This window comes from Danio aesculapii, chromosome 25 (assembly GCF_903798145.1).
Source record: "Danio aesculapii chromosome 25, fDanAes4.1, whole genome shotgun sequence".
Lineage (NCBI taxonomy): Eukaryota > Metazoa > Chordata > Actinopteri > Cypriniformes > Danionidae > Danio > Danio aesculapii.
This window is the reverse complement of record NC_079459.1, coordinates 36,072,115-36,090,578: the sequence shown is the minus strand read 5'-3', so window position 1 is coordinate 36,090,578 and position 18,464 is coordinate 36,072,115. Positions and strand designations below refer to the sequence as shown.

The 18,464-nt window shown below is 37.7% G+C and overlaps 1 protein-coding gene across 1 annotated transcript in view; it reads right to left on the bottom strand.

The window, feature by feature from the left end:
- Nucleotides 1-18,464, bottom strand: part of LOC130219228 (neuronal acetylcholine receptor subunit alpha-7) — a 40,033-nt gene that overhangs the window by 7,292 nt on the left and 14,277 nt on the right. Inside the window, exons 6-9 of the mRNA XM_056451544.1 lie at nt 14,534-14,613; nt 11,853-12,020; nt 7,345-7,539; nt 236-322 (exon numbers count right to left, since the gene is read on the bottom strand). Of these exons, the coding sequence (XP_056307519.1) occupies nt 236-322; nt 7,345-7,539; nt 11,853-12,020; nt 14,534-14,613 (530 nt within the window). The remainder of the gene's footprint in view (nt 1-235; nt 323-7,344; nt 7,540-11,852; nt 12,021-14,533; nt 14,614-18,464) is intronic.

Sequence of the window (18,464 nt, the reverse complement as noted above, 5' to 3'; positions counted from 1 at the left end):
AGACAGATATCACCAGGGGGCATTTCACCTGTACAGACGCCCCGTTTCAGCGTGAATGATGGCTCTGGTCTCCAGCTGGCCCATTCATGGAGGATTCATAAGCAGGAATAGGACATTAATGTGATGAATGCAGCACACTGTGTCTGAGTTTCAGGGTCTCTCATCTGTTTAAACCCACAGATCAACATAAAGCAGAAGCCCCGCCCTCAGAACTGTGATTGACAGGTGGACTCACCAATCAGAGGCACAGAGTCAGAGGTGGCAGGCATGATCTCAGCCACCAGCAGCATGAAGACGGTGAGGGACAGCAGAACTGTGATTCCTGACAGAAAAAAACCCAACAATTATTTATTAAAATCTGAATTATCTTAATTTATTAATGCATCTTAAATCGGTGTTAATTGTACATTAAATAAATTGCATCAAAACTGTAAATAGCCTATGATTAATTCATGTAAATATAATTTTAAATAATATAATAATATAAATATAAGTTTATTGGAACATACATCTGCAATTACCTATTATATTTTTTCATTCTACAACTATATACAATTAATTAATACAATTAACTATTTACAATTAATCATCCAATTACAAATATTAATATAACACAGTTAAAACTGTACATATTTTTAGATTTAAATATTTAAATATAATAAAATTGTTAATATACTTCGATATACTGTTTATTTGTTAATTAAAATGATATTATAATTAATATAAAACTATAAGAAATATAAAACAATATTATCATAACACTATTGTTATTGTTTAGTCATTCATACATTATGCAAATGGCTTTAAATTGAGTTTCCCACACTGAAAATGAAGGTAAACATCAGATCTGCTTTTTAACAGCTACTGTTATATAGAGCAAGGGTTCCCAAAGTGTTCAGCCTGCGACCCCTAAAATAACAATGGCAGTGAGTCGCGACCCGCACATTCCTCGGAGGTGGATATACATATACAAATGTTGCACACACAACAATAGGCCTATATAAACACGAGCATATTGAGTCTAACAACCGTAGGCTATTATTTATAAGAGTCATTTATTCATTTACGGGCGTCACGGTGGCGCAGTGGGTAGCACAATCGCCTCACAGCAAGAAGGTCGCTGGTTCGAGTTCCAGCTGGGTCAGTTGGCGTTTCTGTGTGGAGTTTGCATGTCCTCCCTGTGTTGGCGTGGGTTTCCTCGGGGTGCTCCGGTTGCCCCCACAAACCCAAAAACGCCGGTCGAATGAAGTCACGCTGTGCTCAGATGGATAATATTGACAGTCTCTACCCAAAGATGAAACTGTGAAGAGTCAGTGGTTGAGGTTTATTCACTAGTGTAAGTACGTGCGATTAAAATTGTTGCCTCGTTTACTCTAGCTTGCAAATTATGTATTTATTGTGTTTTGTTACTTGTTAACCTGGTGCAGTACACGCGGTTACTCTTTATATTCTCTTATCACATGTAAGCCACGTTAAAAACGCCACGCGTGCCGCTTTGTTTACGGATTTAACGTTAAAGGCTTTTGTGAGCTCGCGTTCCACTGCCGTTTGTCGTTGCTATGGCGATCGTAAGCTAGGAGACTCGTGTCGATTTCCCTAGTTCTGAGGAGGAACGTGATGTGTTTATGTGTGTGAGAGAGAGAGAGAGAAAAAGAACAGGTCGAGTTTGTGACGCCTAGGGGCTAGGAGACAGGAGACTCGCGTCGCTTTCCTTAGTTCTTCTGAGGAGCGTTGTGTGTGTGTGTGTGTGTGTGTGAGAGAGAGAGAGAGAGAGAGAGAGAGAGAGAGAGACTCGCGTCGCTTTCCCTAGTTTTTCTGAGGAGCGTTGTGTGTGTGTGTGTGTGTGTGTGTGTGTGTGAGAGAGAGAGAGAGAGAGAGACTCGCGTCGCTTTCCCTAGTTCTTCTGAGGAGCGTTGTGTGTGTGTGTGTGTGAGAGAGAGAGAGAGGGAGAGGGAGAGGCTAGGAGACTCGCGTCGATCTCCCCAGTTCTTCTGAGGAGGGTTGTGTGTGTGTGTGTGTGAGAGAGAGAGAGGGAGAGGGAGAGAGAGAGACTCGCGTCGATCTCCCCAGTTCTTCTGAGGAGGGTTGTGTGTGTGTGTGTGAAAAAAGCCTTACACTATGAAGCGCGTGTGCACTGTGACTACGTTTATATAGTTGATTACCAGCTGGGCATTTCACTCTGTCTCGCGCTGAAGCCTGTCACTGTCGACCAATCGCAGCAGGCTGTCATCGGTCCAATCAGCGCAGATTAGCTTCGCGCTGAGGAGGGGGTTGGGAACAAATGAATCGCTGAACGATTCATATGAGAGTCGTTGGGATAATTAGGTAAAAATAAATGCAGATTATAAGACCATCAAAGTGTTTTATGACTTTGCATGCATATTAGACTGTTGTTGGAGACCCTTACAACCTAATTATGACCCTATTTCATGTATAATATGGGCTCTTTAATATTATCCTCACCTAATGGGACCGGTGGGCACAATGTTTTCAGCACAAGTCTCTTTCTGGTTTGATTTTGGAGACGGCCACTCCGAGATCATCCTCAATGTTCAGTTGTATTCATTTTTAATGTGTTTGATTGCCATAAAGGTTTAACCTGGTGCTATAAAATCAATACGCTTTGGCTGACGCTATTGCTGTGCTGTTAATCTAACGTAGACACACTAGTCCTATTAAAAAATTAAATGACTGATGCCGTTTTATTTGCATGTTGTTGCTTTTTACTACTATTAACTACTATTATTTATCTTCTGTGGGTTGTGGATAAAATATGGTCATTCTAATAGTTTAATAAAATTTATTTGACTTTTGGAAATCACCAAGCGACCCCCTGGTAATTGTCCTGCGACCCCCACTTTGAGAACCACTGATATAGACTGTGTTGTAAACTACTCTGGATGGAGCCGGTGACTTTAAAATGCAATAATGTGATACACAGAAAGTCAAGCGATACCGCCCACACACACAGAACTAAGACAGCATGAAATTAAAGACACACACTGTGCTTTAGACACTCACATATTGCAAAATCAGCTGCTCTTGTTTGCGGTGTTGAAACTCATTTATCAGCAAACGACACCAGTGAGATTAGAGATTACTCAGGAGAAACTCTCCTTTTAATCCCATTACTCTGGGAGATATTCTGTGTTCTGCATGCCTCTTTTATTTTTATTATTGCTTTTTAATAAAGACAAAAGTACACAGAGCAGATTTAACAATAAACACGAAAAACAAAAACAAAAGCACAAACTGAGATTAAACTGAGTCGAAGACTGAATTATTTGCCCTCATGTGAATATTTCATTTTCAGATATTTCCCAAATGATGTTGAACAGATTCAGGAATTTCTCACAGTATTTCCTGTAATATTTTTTCTTCTGGAGAAAGTCTTATCTGTTTTATTTCGGCTAGAATAAAAGCAGTTCTTAATTGTTATAAAGCCATTTTAAGGTCAATATTATTAGCTCCTTCAGCAATATTAGTTTAGGATTGTCTCCAGAATAAACCACTGTTATACAATGACTTGCCTACTTACCCTAATTAACTTAGTTTCTGAAATATTAATAAACATATATTATTTGTCATAGTTACTGTACAATATTTAAATTTATAATTAAATATTATAAAATTATAAATTTAAAAAAAAATTATTTAAATTTTCATTCAGCACAGAACAACTGTTGAAATAACACCAACTAATTGAAGTTTATTAAGTAATTTAATTCAAGCATTTTCAAGGACCTGTGTTTGTTTTTAAGTACTTTCCAGGCCTTGAATTCATGTCTGAAATTCAAGTATACTTTTTAAAAGTGTGGTTAAAACACGCATATTCAATTAAAAACTAATTAAATCAATGGCAATCAAATGGTCTACACAGGTATGCAATATTACTATTTTTAATTTATTTTTTAATTAGATTTTTGATCAAATAATGGCAGCTTTAATGAGCATAAAAAAAACTTTCTACATTTAAAGTCAAAATTATTCAACCTTTACAAAAAGAAGGTGAATAATGGCCCGTTTCCACTGAGTGGTACGGTACGGTTCGATTTGGTACGCTTTTATGGCCGTTTCCACTGTCAAAAAGCGTACCGAACCGAACCGTACCGTACCACTTTTTCACGAGAAAGGGTACCAAAAGGCGGAGCCACACGCGCAGCTGAACGCTATTAGTTTACAGAGATATGTCATTCGCTTACGCAACAAGCCAGAATGAAAACAAAAAAACCGCCATGTTTGAAATACACAGCGAGAGATTATAGCGGAATTATAAATACATATAATAACGAGCCATGGTCGATCTGGGCTCAAACAAACCTTGTTGTTGTCTTGATGAACAGCCACAAATCCAAGAAGAAGAAGAGCCTGTGCTTTACCCTGTGCCCTGTAGTTTTTTTACGAGCCAGTCTGAGGCACGAGCGGTTTCGCTTTCTTGCTAGCGCTCGCGCGGGTCTAACATTATATCTGAAATAACAAACTTGTTGAGCTGATGATAATAACCTGCGCTTGATTATTGACGTGCTTTTGAAACCCGATCCTGTCAGACACTGACAAACGCAAGAGTGAAGCGTGAAGAAACAAAGGAGGAGCCGGGAAAAAAGGAGCACATTATTATTCAGCAAACATGAACAAAAGGCCATGTATAACTAACTTATTATCTTCACCTGCTGGACTAATATGAACCGGGAATGACAGAATTACTCTCTAACAGAGGCTACATGTGCTGCTGAAGATTACAGACACAGATGAGAGGTTTACACTGACTGTAGGCTATAATTTGTGTTGTTTTTGAACCTAAATACTGACAAAATGTCTGCTATATGTAGTTCTTCTGTATTTGGTAACATATCGGAGACTGTAAGGGGCTGTTTGTGTTTATATATGTTCATTTTTTTGGTTATTTAATATAATTACAGACATTACAGTAGGCTGTTTCGCACTGTCATTGATCTGCAGTTATAATCAACTCATGTTCATTGAAAAGTTAGTAATAAACATTTCTACACAAGTATTTATGTGTGTAAAGCATCTGTTTTGTGAGAAGAGCTTCTCATATGATATGTGAACGACCCATACAGCTTAATTGTAGACATTCCCTTGAGCGAGAATGACGTCGACTGAAACTCTCTGTCATACACCACGCCCACCAAAAGGGTACCCTTGTTAGTGGAAACGCAAGCCTGATAAAGGTGACCCATACCAAACCGAACCGTACCGTACCGTACCAGTCAGTGGAAACGAGCCATAAGAAACTAGTATCAAGAATTTATTCCTGTCTGACATTAACAAAGAAACACTCAACAATGTGTATAAAACAGAAATGGGAAAAGGAAGCCAATATAATTATAACAAATGAGGAATGGTTAACTATTTGGGAAACACAGATGATCACAATTAATTCAGATGCACGGAGGGAATTTATTTGGAAAAATGTAATCAGGTACTTTATGACACCTAAAATAAAATCCTTTCAATCTACAGATCAAAAAAATTGATGAATGTTGGAGAAAATGTGGAAATGTATTGGCTGATCATCTCCACATATTTTGGGATTGTAAGATTGTAATATTATACACACCAATTGGCAAGATTTAAATAAAGGGATAAATGCAATAATGGGATTGAATCTGGAATGTAATTTTACAACTGTGTACCTGGGAATTTACTCTTCAAAAATACCAAAAAATGATGCATATCTTCTTAATACACTATTAACATCTAGCAAAAAGGCCTTTACAAAGAAATGGCTCAAGGAAGATCCTCCATCTGTAGGTGAATGGCATGATATTGTAAAAGAGGTGTATGATATGGAAGTACTGACACTTTCTTTGAGACAACAAGCCGATAACATTTCTGCATGCTGGGGTAAATGGTTGAGAAGAAAAATATTGTTTTAATTTTATTGTGGGGCTTTTATTTATACAGTTAAAGTCAGAATTATTATTAGCCCCCCCGCAATTTCTGTTTAACGGAGAGAAGATTTTTTTCAGCACATTTCTAATCATAATAGTTTAATAACTCATCTGTAATAACTGATTTATTTTCTCTTTGTCATGATGACAGTAAATAATATTAGACTAGATATTCTTCAAGACACTTCTATACAGCTTAAAGTGACATTTAAAGGCTTAACTAGGTTAATTAGGGTAACTAGACAGATTAGGGTAATTAGGCAAGTTATTGTATAATGATGGTTTGTTCTATAGACAGTCGAAAAAAATTGGCTTAAAGGCTAATAATATTGACCTTAAAACGTTGTTTAATAAATTAAAAACTGCTTTTATTCTAGCCGAAATAAAACAAATCAGACTTTCTCCAGAAGAAAAAATATTATCAGACATACTGTAAAAAATTCCTGAATCTGTTAAACATCATTTGGGAAATATTAAAAAAAAGCAAAATAAATTCACAGGGGGGCTAATAATTCTGACTTCAACTGTATATATCCGGAGCCTGTTGATCTTTGATATGTAACCCTTAACAAAATTTTATATAGCAACATTTTATCAAACACAAATACGAATGTAAACAAAATTGTGAAAGACAAACAAAAAGAGCTCAGGGGTACCTCAAATATTTGGTCGGTGCTCTTTGGGTAAGGGATTCATCAAAACAACAACTGAAATTAGTCCAAGGCACTCAGGAAATGTGGTAAATGTAAAAGTTTTAAATATTCCACATTTTCCGAGTGCTGTGGACTAATTTCTGTTGTTGTAAATAAAATTGTATTCGGTGACCTTTGACACTTGTATTGTATGTCTTTTTTGTTGTTTTGAAAAGAAATGAAAAAAAAAAATATTCACCCTCCTGTAAACTTTATTTTCTTTTTCTAATATTTCCCAAATAATGTTTAACAGGGCAAGGAAAACAGTATTTGCTATAATATTTTTTCTTCTGGAGAAAGTCTTATTTGTTTTATTTCGGCTAGAATAAAAGCAGTTTTTAATTGTTTTAAAGCCATTTTAAGGTCAATATTATTAGCCCCTTTAAGCTATATTTGTTCTGGATTGTCTACAGAACACTGTTAAACAATGACTTGCCTAATTACCCTAACTTTACCCTAATTAACCTACACTAGTGAAGCCTTTAAATGTCACTTTAAGCTGTATAGAAGTGTCTTGAAGAATATCTGGTCTATTATTTACTGTCATCATGGCAAAGAGAAAATAAATCAGTTATTAGAGATGAGCTATTAAAACTATGTTTAGAAGTGTGACCCACATTAAAAATCAGAAATGGGGGAAAATATACAGGAGGGCTAATAATTCTGCCTCCAACTGTATTTTTATGTGTGAATGTAATGTTTTCTAATGTAATAACGTGTTTCTGCAGGCGTCTCACCCAGGGATATCTTCTCTCCGGAGTCGGCAGGCAGCAGGAACACCAGCAGAGCGAGTGTGGAGATCAGCACACATGGGATCAGCAGATTCAGCCCGTAGTACAGCGTCCTCCGCCTCATGACCACGGTGAAGGTGACGTCAGGGTACGGTTCCTTACAGCAGTCGTAGAACTTCTCGTTCCTCCTGCCCGGCACCTCTGCAATACACAGACACATGTCAAGACAAAACAGTCGAGCAAAGCATTGCAACACCCTGGCAACCACATGGAAACCTCCTAGCAAATGCATATCAGCATCCTGGAAACTCAGCATAACATCATAGTCACTGTGTAGTAAGACACTGTAGCACCGCAATTTAATTGCATTACTCTGGAAACCAGACACGAAGACTCTAGCAACAGCATAGCAACACCCTGGTTACCAAATAAGAACACATACGAAACTGCATAGCAACACCCTGGTGACCACCCATAACAGCCAAGCAACTACACAGCAATTGCTTGGAAACCCAATAGGGACACACAAAAAACTGCATAGCAACACCCTAGTGTCCACCCATATTACTCTAGCAACTGCACAGCAACACCCTGGTAACCATATAAAAACCGCAAAAAATGTCATAAAACAGCAATGCCCTGATTACCACCCACAAAACCCTAGCAACTGCACAGCAACTCATTGGAAACCACCTAGAAACATGCAATCAAATATATAGCAACACCCTGGTGACCACCGATAATACCCTAGCAACTGCACAGCAACACTCTGGTCACCAAATAGGAACACACAAGAAACTTCATAGCTACACCTTGGTCACCACCCATAACACCATAGCAACTGAACAACAACACACTGGTCAGCAAACATGAACACACAACAAAACGTCATAGCAACACCCTGGTAACCAGCCATAACACCCTAGCAACTACACAGTAACAGCTTGAAAACTACAAAGGAACATCCAGGCAAATATACAGCAACACCCTAGTGACTACCCATAACACCCTAGCAACTGCACAGCAATAGCCTGGTCACCAAACAGGAACAGACAGGAAACATCATAGCAACACCCTGGTAACCATCCATAACACCCTAGCAACTGCACAGCAACACTTTGGAAACAACAAAGGAACAACCTAGCGAATGCATGGCAACACCCTAGTGATCACCATAACACCCTAGCAACTACACAGCAACACACTGGTCACCAAATAGGAACACAAGAAACATCATAGCAACACCCTGGTGACTACCCATAACACCATAGCAACTGAACAGCAAAACCCTGGTCACCAAATAGGAACACACAAGAAAGTTCATAGCAACACCCTGGTAACCACCCATGACACCCTAGCAACTACACAGTAACAGCTTGAAAACTACAAAGGAAAATCCAGGCAAATATACAGCAACACCCTAGTGACCACCCATAACACCCTAGCAACTGTACAGCAATAGCTTGGTCACCAAACAGGAACAGACAAGAAACTTCATAGCAACACCCTGGTAACCACCCATAACACCCTAGCAACTGCACAGCAACACTTTGGAAACAACAAAGGAACAACATAGCAAATGCATAGCAACACCACGGTGACCACCCATAACACCTTCATATCTGCACAGCAACACCTAAGAAACTACATAAGAATACCACGGCAACCATCCATAAGACCTAAAAGACTGCATAGCAACACCCTAAATCTAAAACACCCTAACCGAAGTACACCCTAAACACCCAAACAAATGCATAGCAACACCCTGGTACCCAAGCATCTGCACAGCAACACCTTGGAACCACATAGGAAAACCCTAGCAAAAACATAGCAACACCCTGACAACCACATACGAACACCCAAGAAACTGCATAGCAACACCTCGGCAACAAACCACAACCCTATACAATGTTGTTAAGAAACAACCTAAAAACATCAAAGTCACACCACAACAACCACATAGCAACACCCAAGCAACAACATAGTAACATCCATGGCAACCACTCAACACACACTTGAAACCCCATAGCAACACCCTAACAATCACAAAACAACACCCTAGAGTATTGCAACTGCATATTGAGTCCTTAGCAACCACCATAGCACCCTAGCAACCAATTAGCAAATGTTTTCTTCGGGAATGATCTAAAATCCAGTCTAAAATCTAAAATTTAACCTCAAGTAAAGGTAAAAGACAGAGCAAACATCCTAAAACACAGAAAATAACCCTCAGAATCTGTATTTATCACCACTGAATCCACTTTATGAACACTCATTTCTGATCTTCACGCTCATGCAGATGGATAATTCTGTTTGGCTTGATTTATATTATGTAACAATGACACAATTAAAATCTCTCCAAGCCTCTGGCACTTTTAATCTGCACTAATATCCTTCTGCAAGACAGAAATGCCAGATCCTAATCGGGGCGTCTTGTGAAATACTGATTATGAACAAACGGATGATTTCACATGAGAGAGTATCTGAAAACTGCGCGTGTGTGTGTGTGTGCGTGTGTGTGTGTGTGTGTGTGACATTACGCATGACAGACGCTATTATGTAAAACTTGTTTGTTTTCATCCAGCATTTCTCAACATCTGCCTCAAATCACGCATCGCATTATGATATACTGTACAGACCAGCGCTATATAAACAAGTTCATAAACGTAAAGTTACAAATATTGCACTGACAAATAAAGGGGTTAAATTACATTACAATTGATGAATTAAAAACATGAAAACTGATAAGTTAAATAAAATAAAATCATTAACAATATAGGCGGTTCATTCTGCTTTGGTGACCCCTGATTAATCAGGGACTAAGCCAAAGGAAAATTAATTAATTAATTTAAATAATATAAATAATAAAAAAAACTTACAAAAAATTACTTACAAAAAATTACAATAGTGTTTTATTTCAAGCTGAAGTTCTAAAATTACAAAAATAAAAAATATAAATAAAACTGAAGATGAATTTTTTTTTATAAGTAAACAAAGTTAGAAATGCAGTCAAATAAATGGCAAAATGACGTTTAATTAGGAACAAATTGGTGAACTAATTTTTTTAATGAAACAAATAAACAAACAATCAAATAAATAAATAAATAAATAAAAATATGTAATAAATAAATAATAAAACTGAGAAATAAAATTAAATATTTAAAAATATTTATACCAAAAAACTAAATGGGCAAAATAAAGTTAAAATTGACTAAAAAACCAACAACAGAGAAATAAAAATGTAAAAATGAATAAATAGAAGGCCTCAAAATAATGCAAATAACAAAAATGATAGAAAAAATATCAGCTTTAATCCTAAAATTTAAATGACATTTTATTTTTAAGTTAAAGATATACTGCACTGTCAAATAAATGGGCAAATTTAGGTTTAAACCCATAAACTAAAAAATAAAACTTAAAGCTTTTAACTTAGAACTTTGAATCTACATGTTAAATGACATTTTCTTACAAGTTAAAGTTTTAAAATGATAAAAAAACAAGAAGTAAAGATACATTTTCTGAACATCTACAAAACAAATAAATTAAACTGATAAATGTAAAATAACAACAATAATACAGTAAACAGAAAAATGTAAAACAATTAGTTTACAAATATTAATATGACATTTTCTTTCAAGTTAAAGTTCTGAAATTAATTACTGAACTAAAATAAAATAAATAAATAATAAAACTGAGAAATACAATAAAAATAAAATAATACAAATTCAATAATTAAAATTATGAAGTAAATAAACAACAACAGAGAAATCAAATGTAAAAATAAATAAATAAAAAGCCCTAAAAATATTACAAATACACAAGATACGAAACAAACTTTTTATTTTAAGTGAAAGTTCTAAAATGACAAAAAATTAATAAATTAGTGAACTAAAAAAGATTAAATTAATAATAAAACTGAGAAATAAAACGATAAAAATAAAAAAGTGTATATAAAAAAATGTAAACTAAATGGGCAAAATAAAGTTCTGAGAATTAAAGTGAAATAAAATGTAAAAACAAATAAATAAAAACACCTAAAAATAATACAAATAAAAAAGAAAAAAATGTAAAACTTTAAAACTAAAATTGAACTGGCATTTTATTTCAAGTGAAAGTTCTAAAATGACAAAAAATAAATAAATTAGTGAACTAAAAAAGATTAAATTAATAATAAAACTGAGAAATAAATCAATAAAAATAAAAAGTGTATATATAAAAAATGTAAACTAAATGGGCAAAATAAAGTTCTGAGAATTAAAGTGAAATAAAAAAAATGTAAAAACAAATAAATAAAAACACCTAAAATAAAACAAATAAAAAAGAAAAAATTTAAAACTTTAAAACTAAAATTAAAATAACATTTTCTGTCAAGTTAAACGTATAAAATTACAACAAAAAAGGGAAAAAAACTGAAGATACTTTAGAAAAAAACTAATATAAGCAACAAAATGAATCTGTAAAACTCACCATGGAAAAAATGAACAGAAATGACCAAATGAAAGAGTAAAACTCACCGACCAGATCCCACTCCCCGTTAGCGATGTATCCGGTGATATCGGCGTTTATCATCTGCAGATCCAGAGCCCAGCCGCCATACGTCCAGGAGCCGAACTTCAGATCACAGCGCTGCACGTCAAACGGGAACCACCGCACATCGATGTAGCACGTGCTCTTGAAGATGCCTGACCACAGATGCATTGTGGGAAATGTTGCATTAGTTCAGTCTGAAGGAGCTTTCCAATATTTACGTCCATGACTCTCTGTTATCGATTACTAATTTACCTATTATGCCCATTTTATGAGAGGTAAAATGCGTCTCTGATGTCTCCAGTGTGTGTTTCAGTTTCAGCTCAAAATAACACACAGATAATGTTTCCTAACTCTCTGAAACTGACCCTTTTAAGTTCATTCCCACTAGCAGTGACTTTGTAGCTCCCAGTCGCCTTAATCGAAGTTGCTAGTGGGCGTTCCCACCTTGAGGTTGCTCAGGTAACGTTTATGGTGATATTCACAGAGCAAATGTAGATCTACAGCACGGAGAACACAACCGGCCTCTGCTGGAGCCGAGACAGGATCACGCTAGCTCGACTGATGCTCCTGTGACTGTCACTCAAGAAAGTCATTTGCCTAAAGTTGAAGGATTCGTTCGACACACCTACACACCTCGCTGTTGCTTGCGAAGCCGGAAGTCTCCAGCCCTCCGTTGAAATGAACAGTCGCTTTGCCGTTGCGAGTCACTTGTTGTGTGAGCTTTAAGCTTCTGGCGTTTTGGCGACTGTCGCTTTAAATTCAAATGAGATTTTCAAAAGAGGGAGGAGCTACTAATGCCTGTGTGTCAGCATAGTGGCAGATTGAAAACAAGACTGATGTCATATGCTAATGAGGGAGAAATGGTCACTAGTGGGCAGGGCTTTCCCCCTCTGATGACACATACAAAGAGAGAATGTCGATCAAAGTGTTTCTGCAGACTGTTTACCATTAGAGGCTGGTTATATTCACACTTTGTTCCCACACTATTTTTAAACCCCTTATAAAAGTGATTTCTGCATAATAGGTCCCCTTTAAAGGAACACTCCACCATTTTCTATTGAAAAAGGCTCATTTTACAAGTAATTTACAAATGTATTGAACGAAACGCTAATGGTCTAATCCAATTCAATTCATTATGCTAAGCTAAGCTAAAAGTGACCCTGCCAGAACAAGAAATCATCTGAACGGATTCATGAATGGTTCAAGTCCACTGTCCACTGCACGCAGTTAATCATGAAACCGGCTAATCGTTGCATCCCTAATAATGATATCAGTGCATTGTGCAAACGGTCTTTTCTACAAACATATTCAAATGTTTTCAGCTGCTCGCGCCACTCGCTTAATGTCAGGTGACTCACGCTCTGCGCAGCCTTCAACTGCAGCTCGTGCTGTATTAAACAGACGTGCGTTACTTCATAACTACAGCGACCTTTTTCCGACTGAACTAAATTTATTTCTGATGTCTTGGTCACACTAATTGGAGGGCTGGAACAAATTGCCTCGGCGGCCGGGTTCGCCCCTCAGGCCGCCAATTAAATAGCCCTGACGTAAACCAACAAGCAAACAAATGAACAAACAAAACAAAAGGCTTCTCGGTATTTTACATCAGAATACAACATCACCTCCGTTACTAATCTCCAATAAAACATTTCCAAATCCACCACCTTTTAAAACAACACGAAAGGTCCCCAAACTCTATCAACAATTATGTCTTTATTTCTTAATATAAAAGTTATTTTTTCTATTTACATGTTTGTTGCCATCTCTTTCAGCCAACGGCCTATATTTGGTGCACAAATACTTTTTCAATTTAAAGAAATAAGCCGTTTCGCTTGCAGAATACACACTTACGCCCCATTCACACGGGGCGTCAGCTTCAACGCTTCCCATTCACTTTGAATGGGTGACGTCAGGCGTTGCCGAACTGCATTGTGGATCCGTCAACGCTGCTTCAGTGTTGCTGCTCGCGGCAGAAGTTGGACTTTCTCAACTTTTCAAGTGCTGACGGAAGTGTCAGCCAATTAGATCGCTGTATGCAAATACACCAGCTCAGATACTAGCCGATCGCATCAGCCCCAACTTCAGACACGCCCTCTGTTAAGCGTTGACGCTGAAGCTCCGTTTGAATCCACTGTTACATATCTTTAAAAACAACATATTTCCTCACCCCACCCTGACCACCGCCAAAAAATAAACACAATTATGTTAAATATGTTTACGTTTATATGCGCGCACTAACCTGCAAAACACACCTTAACCAAGGATTTGATTTAGGGCGCCTGTTTCCTCACGATAATTGAAGCAGCAGAGTTTGAGCTGAGAGAGTGTGTGTGTGTGTGTGTGTGTGTGTGTGTGTGTGAGACGGGTTAAGGTCACCCTGAACCATGTTAAACGTCACCATCTCTGTCTTCAGGTGATGTTGAAATGCCCTCTGGGAAACTCAGGATGATCAATGGTGCGTTTCAAATAGGACACATCGCCCTCTGAAGGACACTTTGTAGTGAAGATTATAGCTGTTCACTTATTTTAATGCACATTTAGGAATATGGTATATAAAAAATGCTTAGTGGAAACACCAAGATGCCAACTCATAAATGCACATTTCCAATGCATCATAACTTAGTTTAATCTCATGATAACAGGCAGAAATTGTGCCATATTTTACCTGGCGGCAGGTACTGACAATATCCAGACGAGTTGACCAGAACGTTTGTGTGAAAAGTGGCATCAAATCTCTCATCGGCACTGTTAAAATAAACACAAAATACATATAAGGAACTGAAATACTAATATATTTGCAGTAAATTATTATCTTTTGGTAAATTAAAGTGCTGAGTGCTGAATCTACAGGATGTTTATCTAAATTTGACCAATCAGATGGCGCCATACGATCCTAGAAGCCCCTCCCCACTAGATGTTGCTGTTCTGCGATTGGCTGGAGCTGCCCAAAAGTGAACCCAGAGCTGAGAATAAACACTAATGCCGGGAAAATGACTACAGCCAATCAGAGTCAGGATATCTGCGCATTCATAGTGTTTTAACATCTAAATTAGCGCTGCACGATGCTAGAAAATGCATGCAATATTGTTGTTGAGTATTGTGATATTTATTATAATATATTTTCCCTATAAAAATGCTATTTTTATTAGCAAATCGTTTATTTTTTTAATAATGTCATTAAAATAAACAGATAAAATATATTTTTCAGATCAAATAAATTCTAATTCGGACTAAAATGTGTGTTGAACTTGTAGTCTTTAAAACACTATGAATGAGTAACAAAGCTGCGCAGATATCCTGACTCTGATTGGCTGTTGTCATTTTCCCGCCATTAGGGTTTATTTTCAGCTCTGGGTTCAGCTTTGTGTCGCTCCACCTAATAGCAGGACAGCAATTAATTAGGGGGCGGGGCTAAAGATAGTACGACCCCATCTGATTGGTCAAATTTAGATAAACAACCAATACATAAAAATAAAAGTAATTTATAATGTATATTGCACACACTATTATTGCGATAACAGAATTTTTGAGAGACTTTGTGCATTGTTTATTTGTTTAGCCTCAATATAAATTAGAGCAGAAATAGATCTATTACCTATCATTTGAGTATGTCATAAATAAACAATTTTTAAAAATAGCATTTCTCTAGGGAAATGTTATATCACAAGAAATATTGTCATCCCATTACTTAACAATATTATCACATATCGCATTATTTTCCCGGTACCATGCACTATGATTCTAGTCTGTGTTGATGTTTTTAGCATCTGTCGGCGCTTCAGAAAGGGGTCTGTAAAGCAGAAGTGTCTGTGTGTGTGTGTGTGTGTGTGTGTGTGTGTGTGTGTGTGTGTAGTCCGACAGTAAATCACAGTAATTTAAGATCCCACAAAACTGCCAAACATGAGGAAGAGCTTTGCTTCCGTCCACTTTTCTGACACTCAGAGAGATGCATGCTGGGTAAACACATCTGATAATGACTTTAAAGTGAAACCAAACAGAGTATTATCAGTGCTGTGTGACCATACGGTCCATAAAGTTATTAAACAACACTCAAAACATACAGTACATAGGGGAAAATTAAGATTTATGCACTTAAATTGTAAAGTAAATCCAACATATCTGCCAATTATACAGTAAATGGGTCATATTTATTCATTTTTACTATATATTTAAATTTTAGTAGTTTTGTTTTATTATTTTGGTAAATATATGGTTAAATAATTGACTAAATGTTGTGTTCTTTTTAAGTAATTTTGCATTTTAGTATGTCTAGTGAAACTTTGTTTAATCAGTTGTGTAAATTAACAGTTACAAATACTCAAACTACTGTAATTGAGTAGTTTTTTCGCAGGAATTGTAATTTACTAAGTCGTTTTATAAATGTGTACTTTCACTTTCCATTGAGTACAGTTTTAGTGCGGTATCGGTTCTTTTACTCCAATACTTTCCTTCATCCTGCAGTCACTACTTTATTATGGGGATTAGAGAAATCAGTCCTGTGATTCCTGTCCAGTCGAATCGCACATAGAAAGTAAAGTAACTGTTTAGACCAGGGGTATCCAAACTCGGTCCTGGAGGGCCGGTGTTCTGCAGAATTGAGCTCTAACTTGCCTCAACACACCTGCCAGGACGTTTCTAGCAAATCTAGTAAGTGCTTGATTAGCTAGCCCAGGTGTGTCTGATTGGGGTTGGAACAAAACCATGCAGGACAACGGCCCTCCAGGACCAGGTTTGGGCAGCCCTGGTTTAGAGTGAATGTCACTGACTACATTTACAAGCACATCAGTAATCAAATACTCAAATTAAGCAGGCAAATACTGAATCTAATTAAGAGAATAATAAGATGAAGGCGTTTACATGAGTTGCTTTTTGAATGTTCCTTTCATGATCCCGTTTTACACATAATTCGATTAACGTCACCGCGCAATCCACGTTTTCTCCGGAGTTTTATGTAATTTCAGGTGTTTCATTTTTAATTTGCTGACTTTAACTGCAGTTTGCCACTTTCCCTTTCATTCAGGAACATTTCATGCATGGCCCCCTGACAAACGAGATATTGGATGAAACTATGAACTGCTGGAAGAGTGTAGTTTCAATGGACTTTGATACCGCACACTGAACCTCCGATGCAGGTGTCTGTGGTCTTCACTAGCCGCATTTCCACTATCGGGCCAGTGCGAGCCAGGGCTTTAATCGGGCCAGGCCGGGCCAATAGCCCGGGAGGTTGAGAAATGAGGCCGAAATCATGTCGCGTTTCCACTGTCGGGCTAGTTGCTCGCAGCGCGTCATGCAAACACCGCCCCCAGAATGTCCCCCGAATCAAACGTCACACAACCCGTCACACAACCCGCCCACTTCAGCGGGAACAAAAAACTCAAATTATAACCACAAACACAACCTGGCATCACTACGAGAGCTGGAAGATGGAGAACACCGAAGCGATTGCTTTTTTACTGTTTGTGGTCTGTTGGTGTAAGGCCAGACAGCGATCCCTGGATAAGGACATTCGAGTTCGGCGGCATTTAACGCTGTCTATTTGCCTCTGAACATTTTCCTCGGCCCAAATGTTCAGAAGAGCCCTGGTGTCCTCAACTGACCAGTACTGTCTGCTATCCATTTTTTCTTCTTCTTAGTGAGTTGATCAAGCGCGATAGCAAAACAAATGTAAGGGAAGAAAGCATCTTGTCTCTTCTTTACCTGACAGGAAAACTCCGCCTTTGTACGTAACCCCGCCCCGAAGCCCCAGTTGGCCCTCCTTGGCCCAAGGTATTCGGCGGGCTGAAAAAGGCCGGACGCTGGCCCCAAGGAAGCCCCGCTTTGGCCCGATTACGCCCCGGAAGTGATAGTGGAAACGCGACTGGCCTTGGCTCGCCCTGGCTCGCTCGCTTTAGGCGCGATAGTGGAAACGCGGCTACTGACTCAGTAGGTGCAGATAATATTGTCAGACAGTCGTGTGTGTATGGACTTTCCTGTCGCAACGATAATAGTTTGGTTATGGTGTTTACATGTCTGTACGGCACTTCAGTAATGCAACTAAAGTCTTAATTCGATTTCTCTTTAGTTCGATTACGACCTTTATGGGATTAAATTAATCAAAAATCGCTGTGTACATGGTCGAATTTTAATCAGAGTATTGTCTTAATCATATTAAAATCCTATTATTGGTGTCCATGTAAACGTATTCACTGATGAGGAGATGATGGATGTTTACTGTATGATGATCGAAATGGCCTTTTTACAATAACTGAATTAGGCATGGGACGATAACCGTTTTCAAGGTATACTGCGGTTTGAAAAGGTCAAGGTTTTAAAACCGCCAAAATGTTCAGCAATACCGTTCCTAAGGCAGTGTTTCCCAACCCTGTTCCTGGAGGCACACCAGCAGTACATATTTTGGATGTCTCCCTTCCCTGCCCCGTTTCCATCAGGTTTTGGAGTCTCTTCTAATGTTCTACTGAGAAGATTCAGGTGTGTTTGATTAGGGAGAGATTGAAAACGTGTACTGTTGGTGTGCCTTTAGGAACAGGGTTGGGAAATACTGTCCTAAGGTGTGTGTAGGATTTTATTATTTACGTTTTTTTTTTTAGGACAACAGA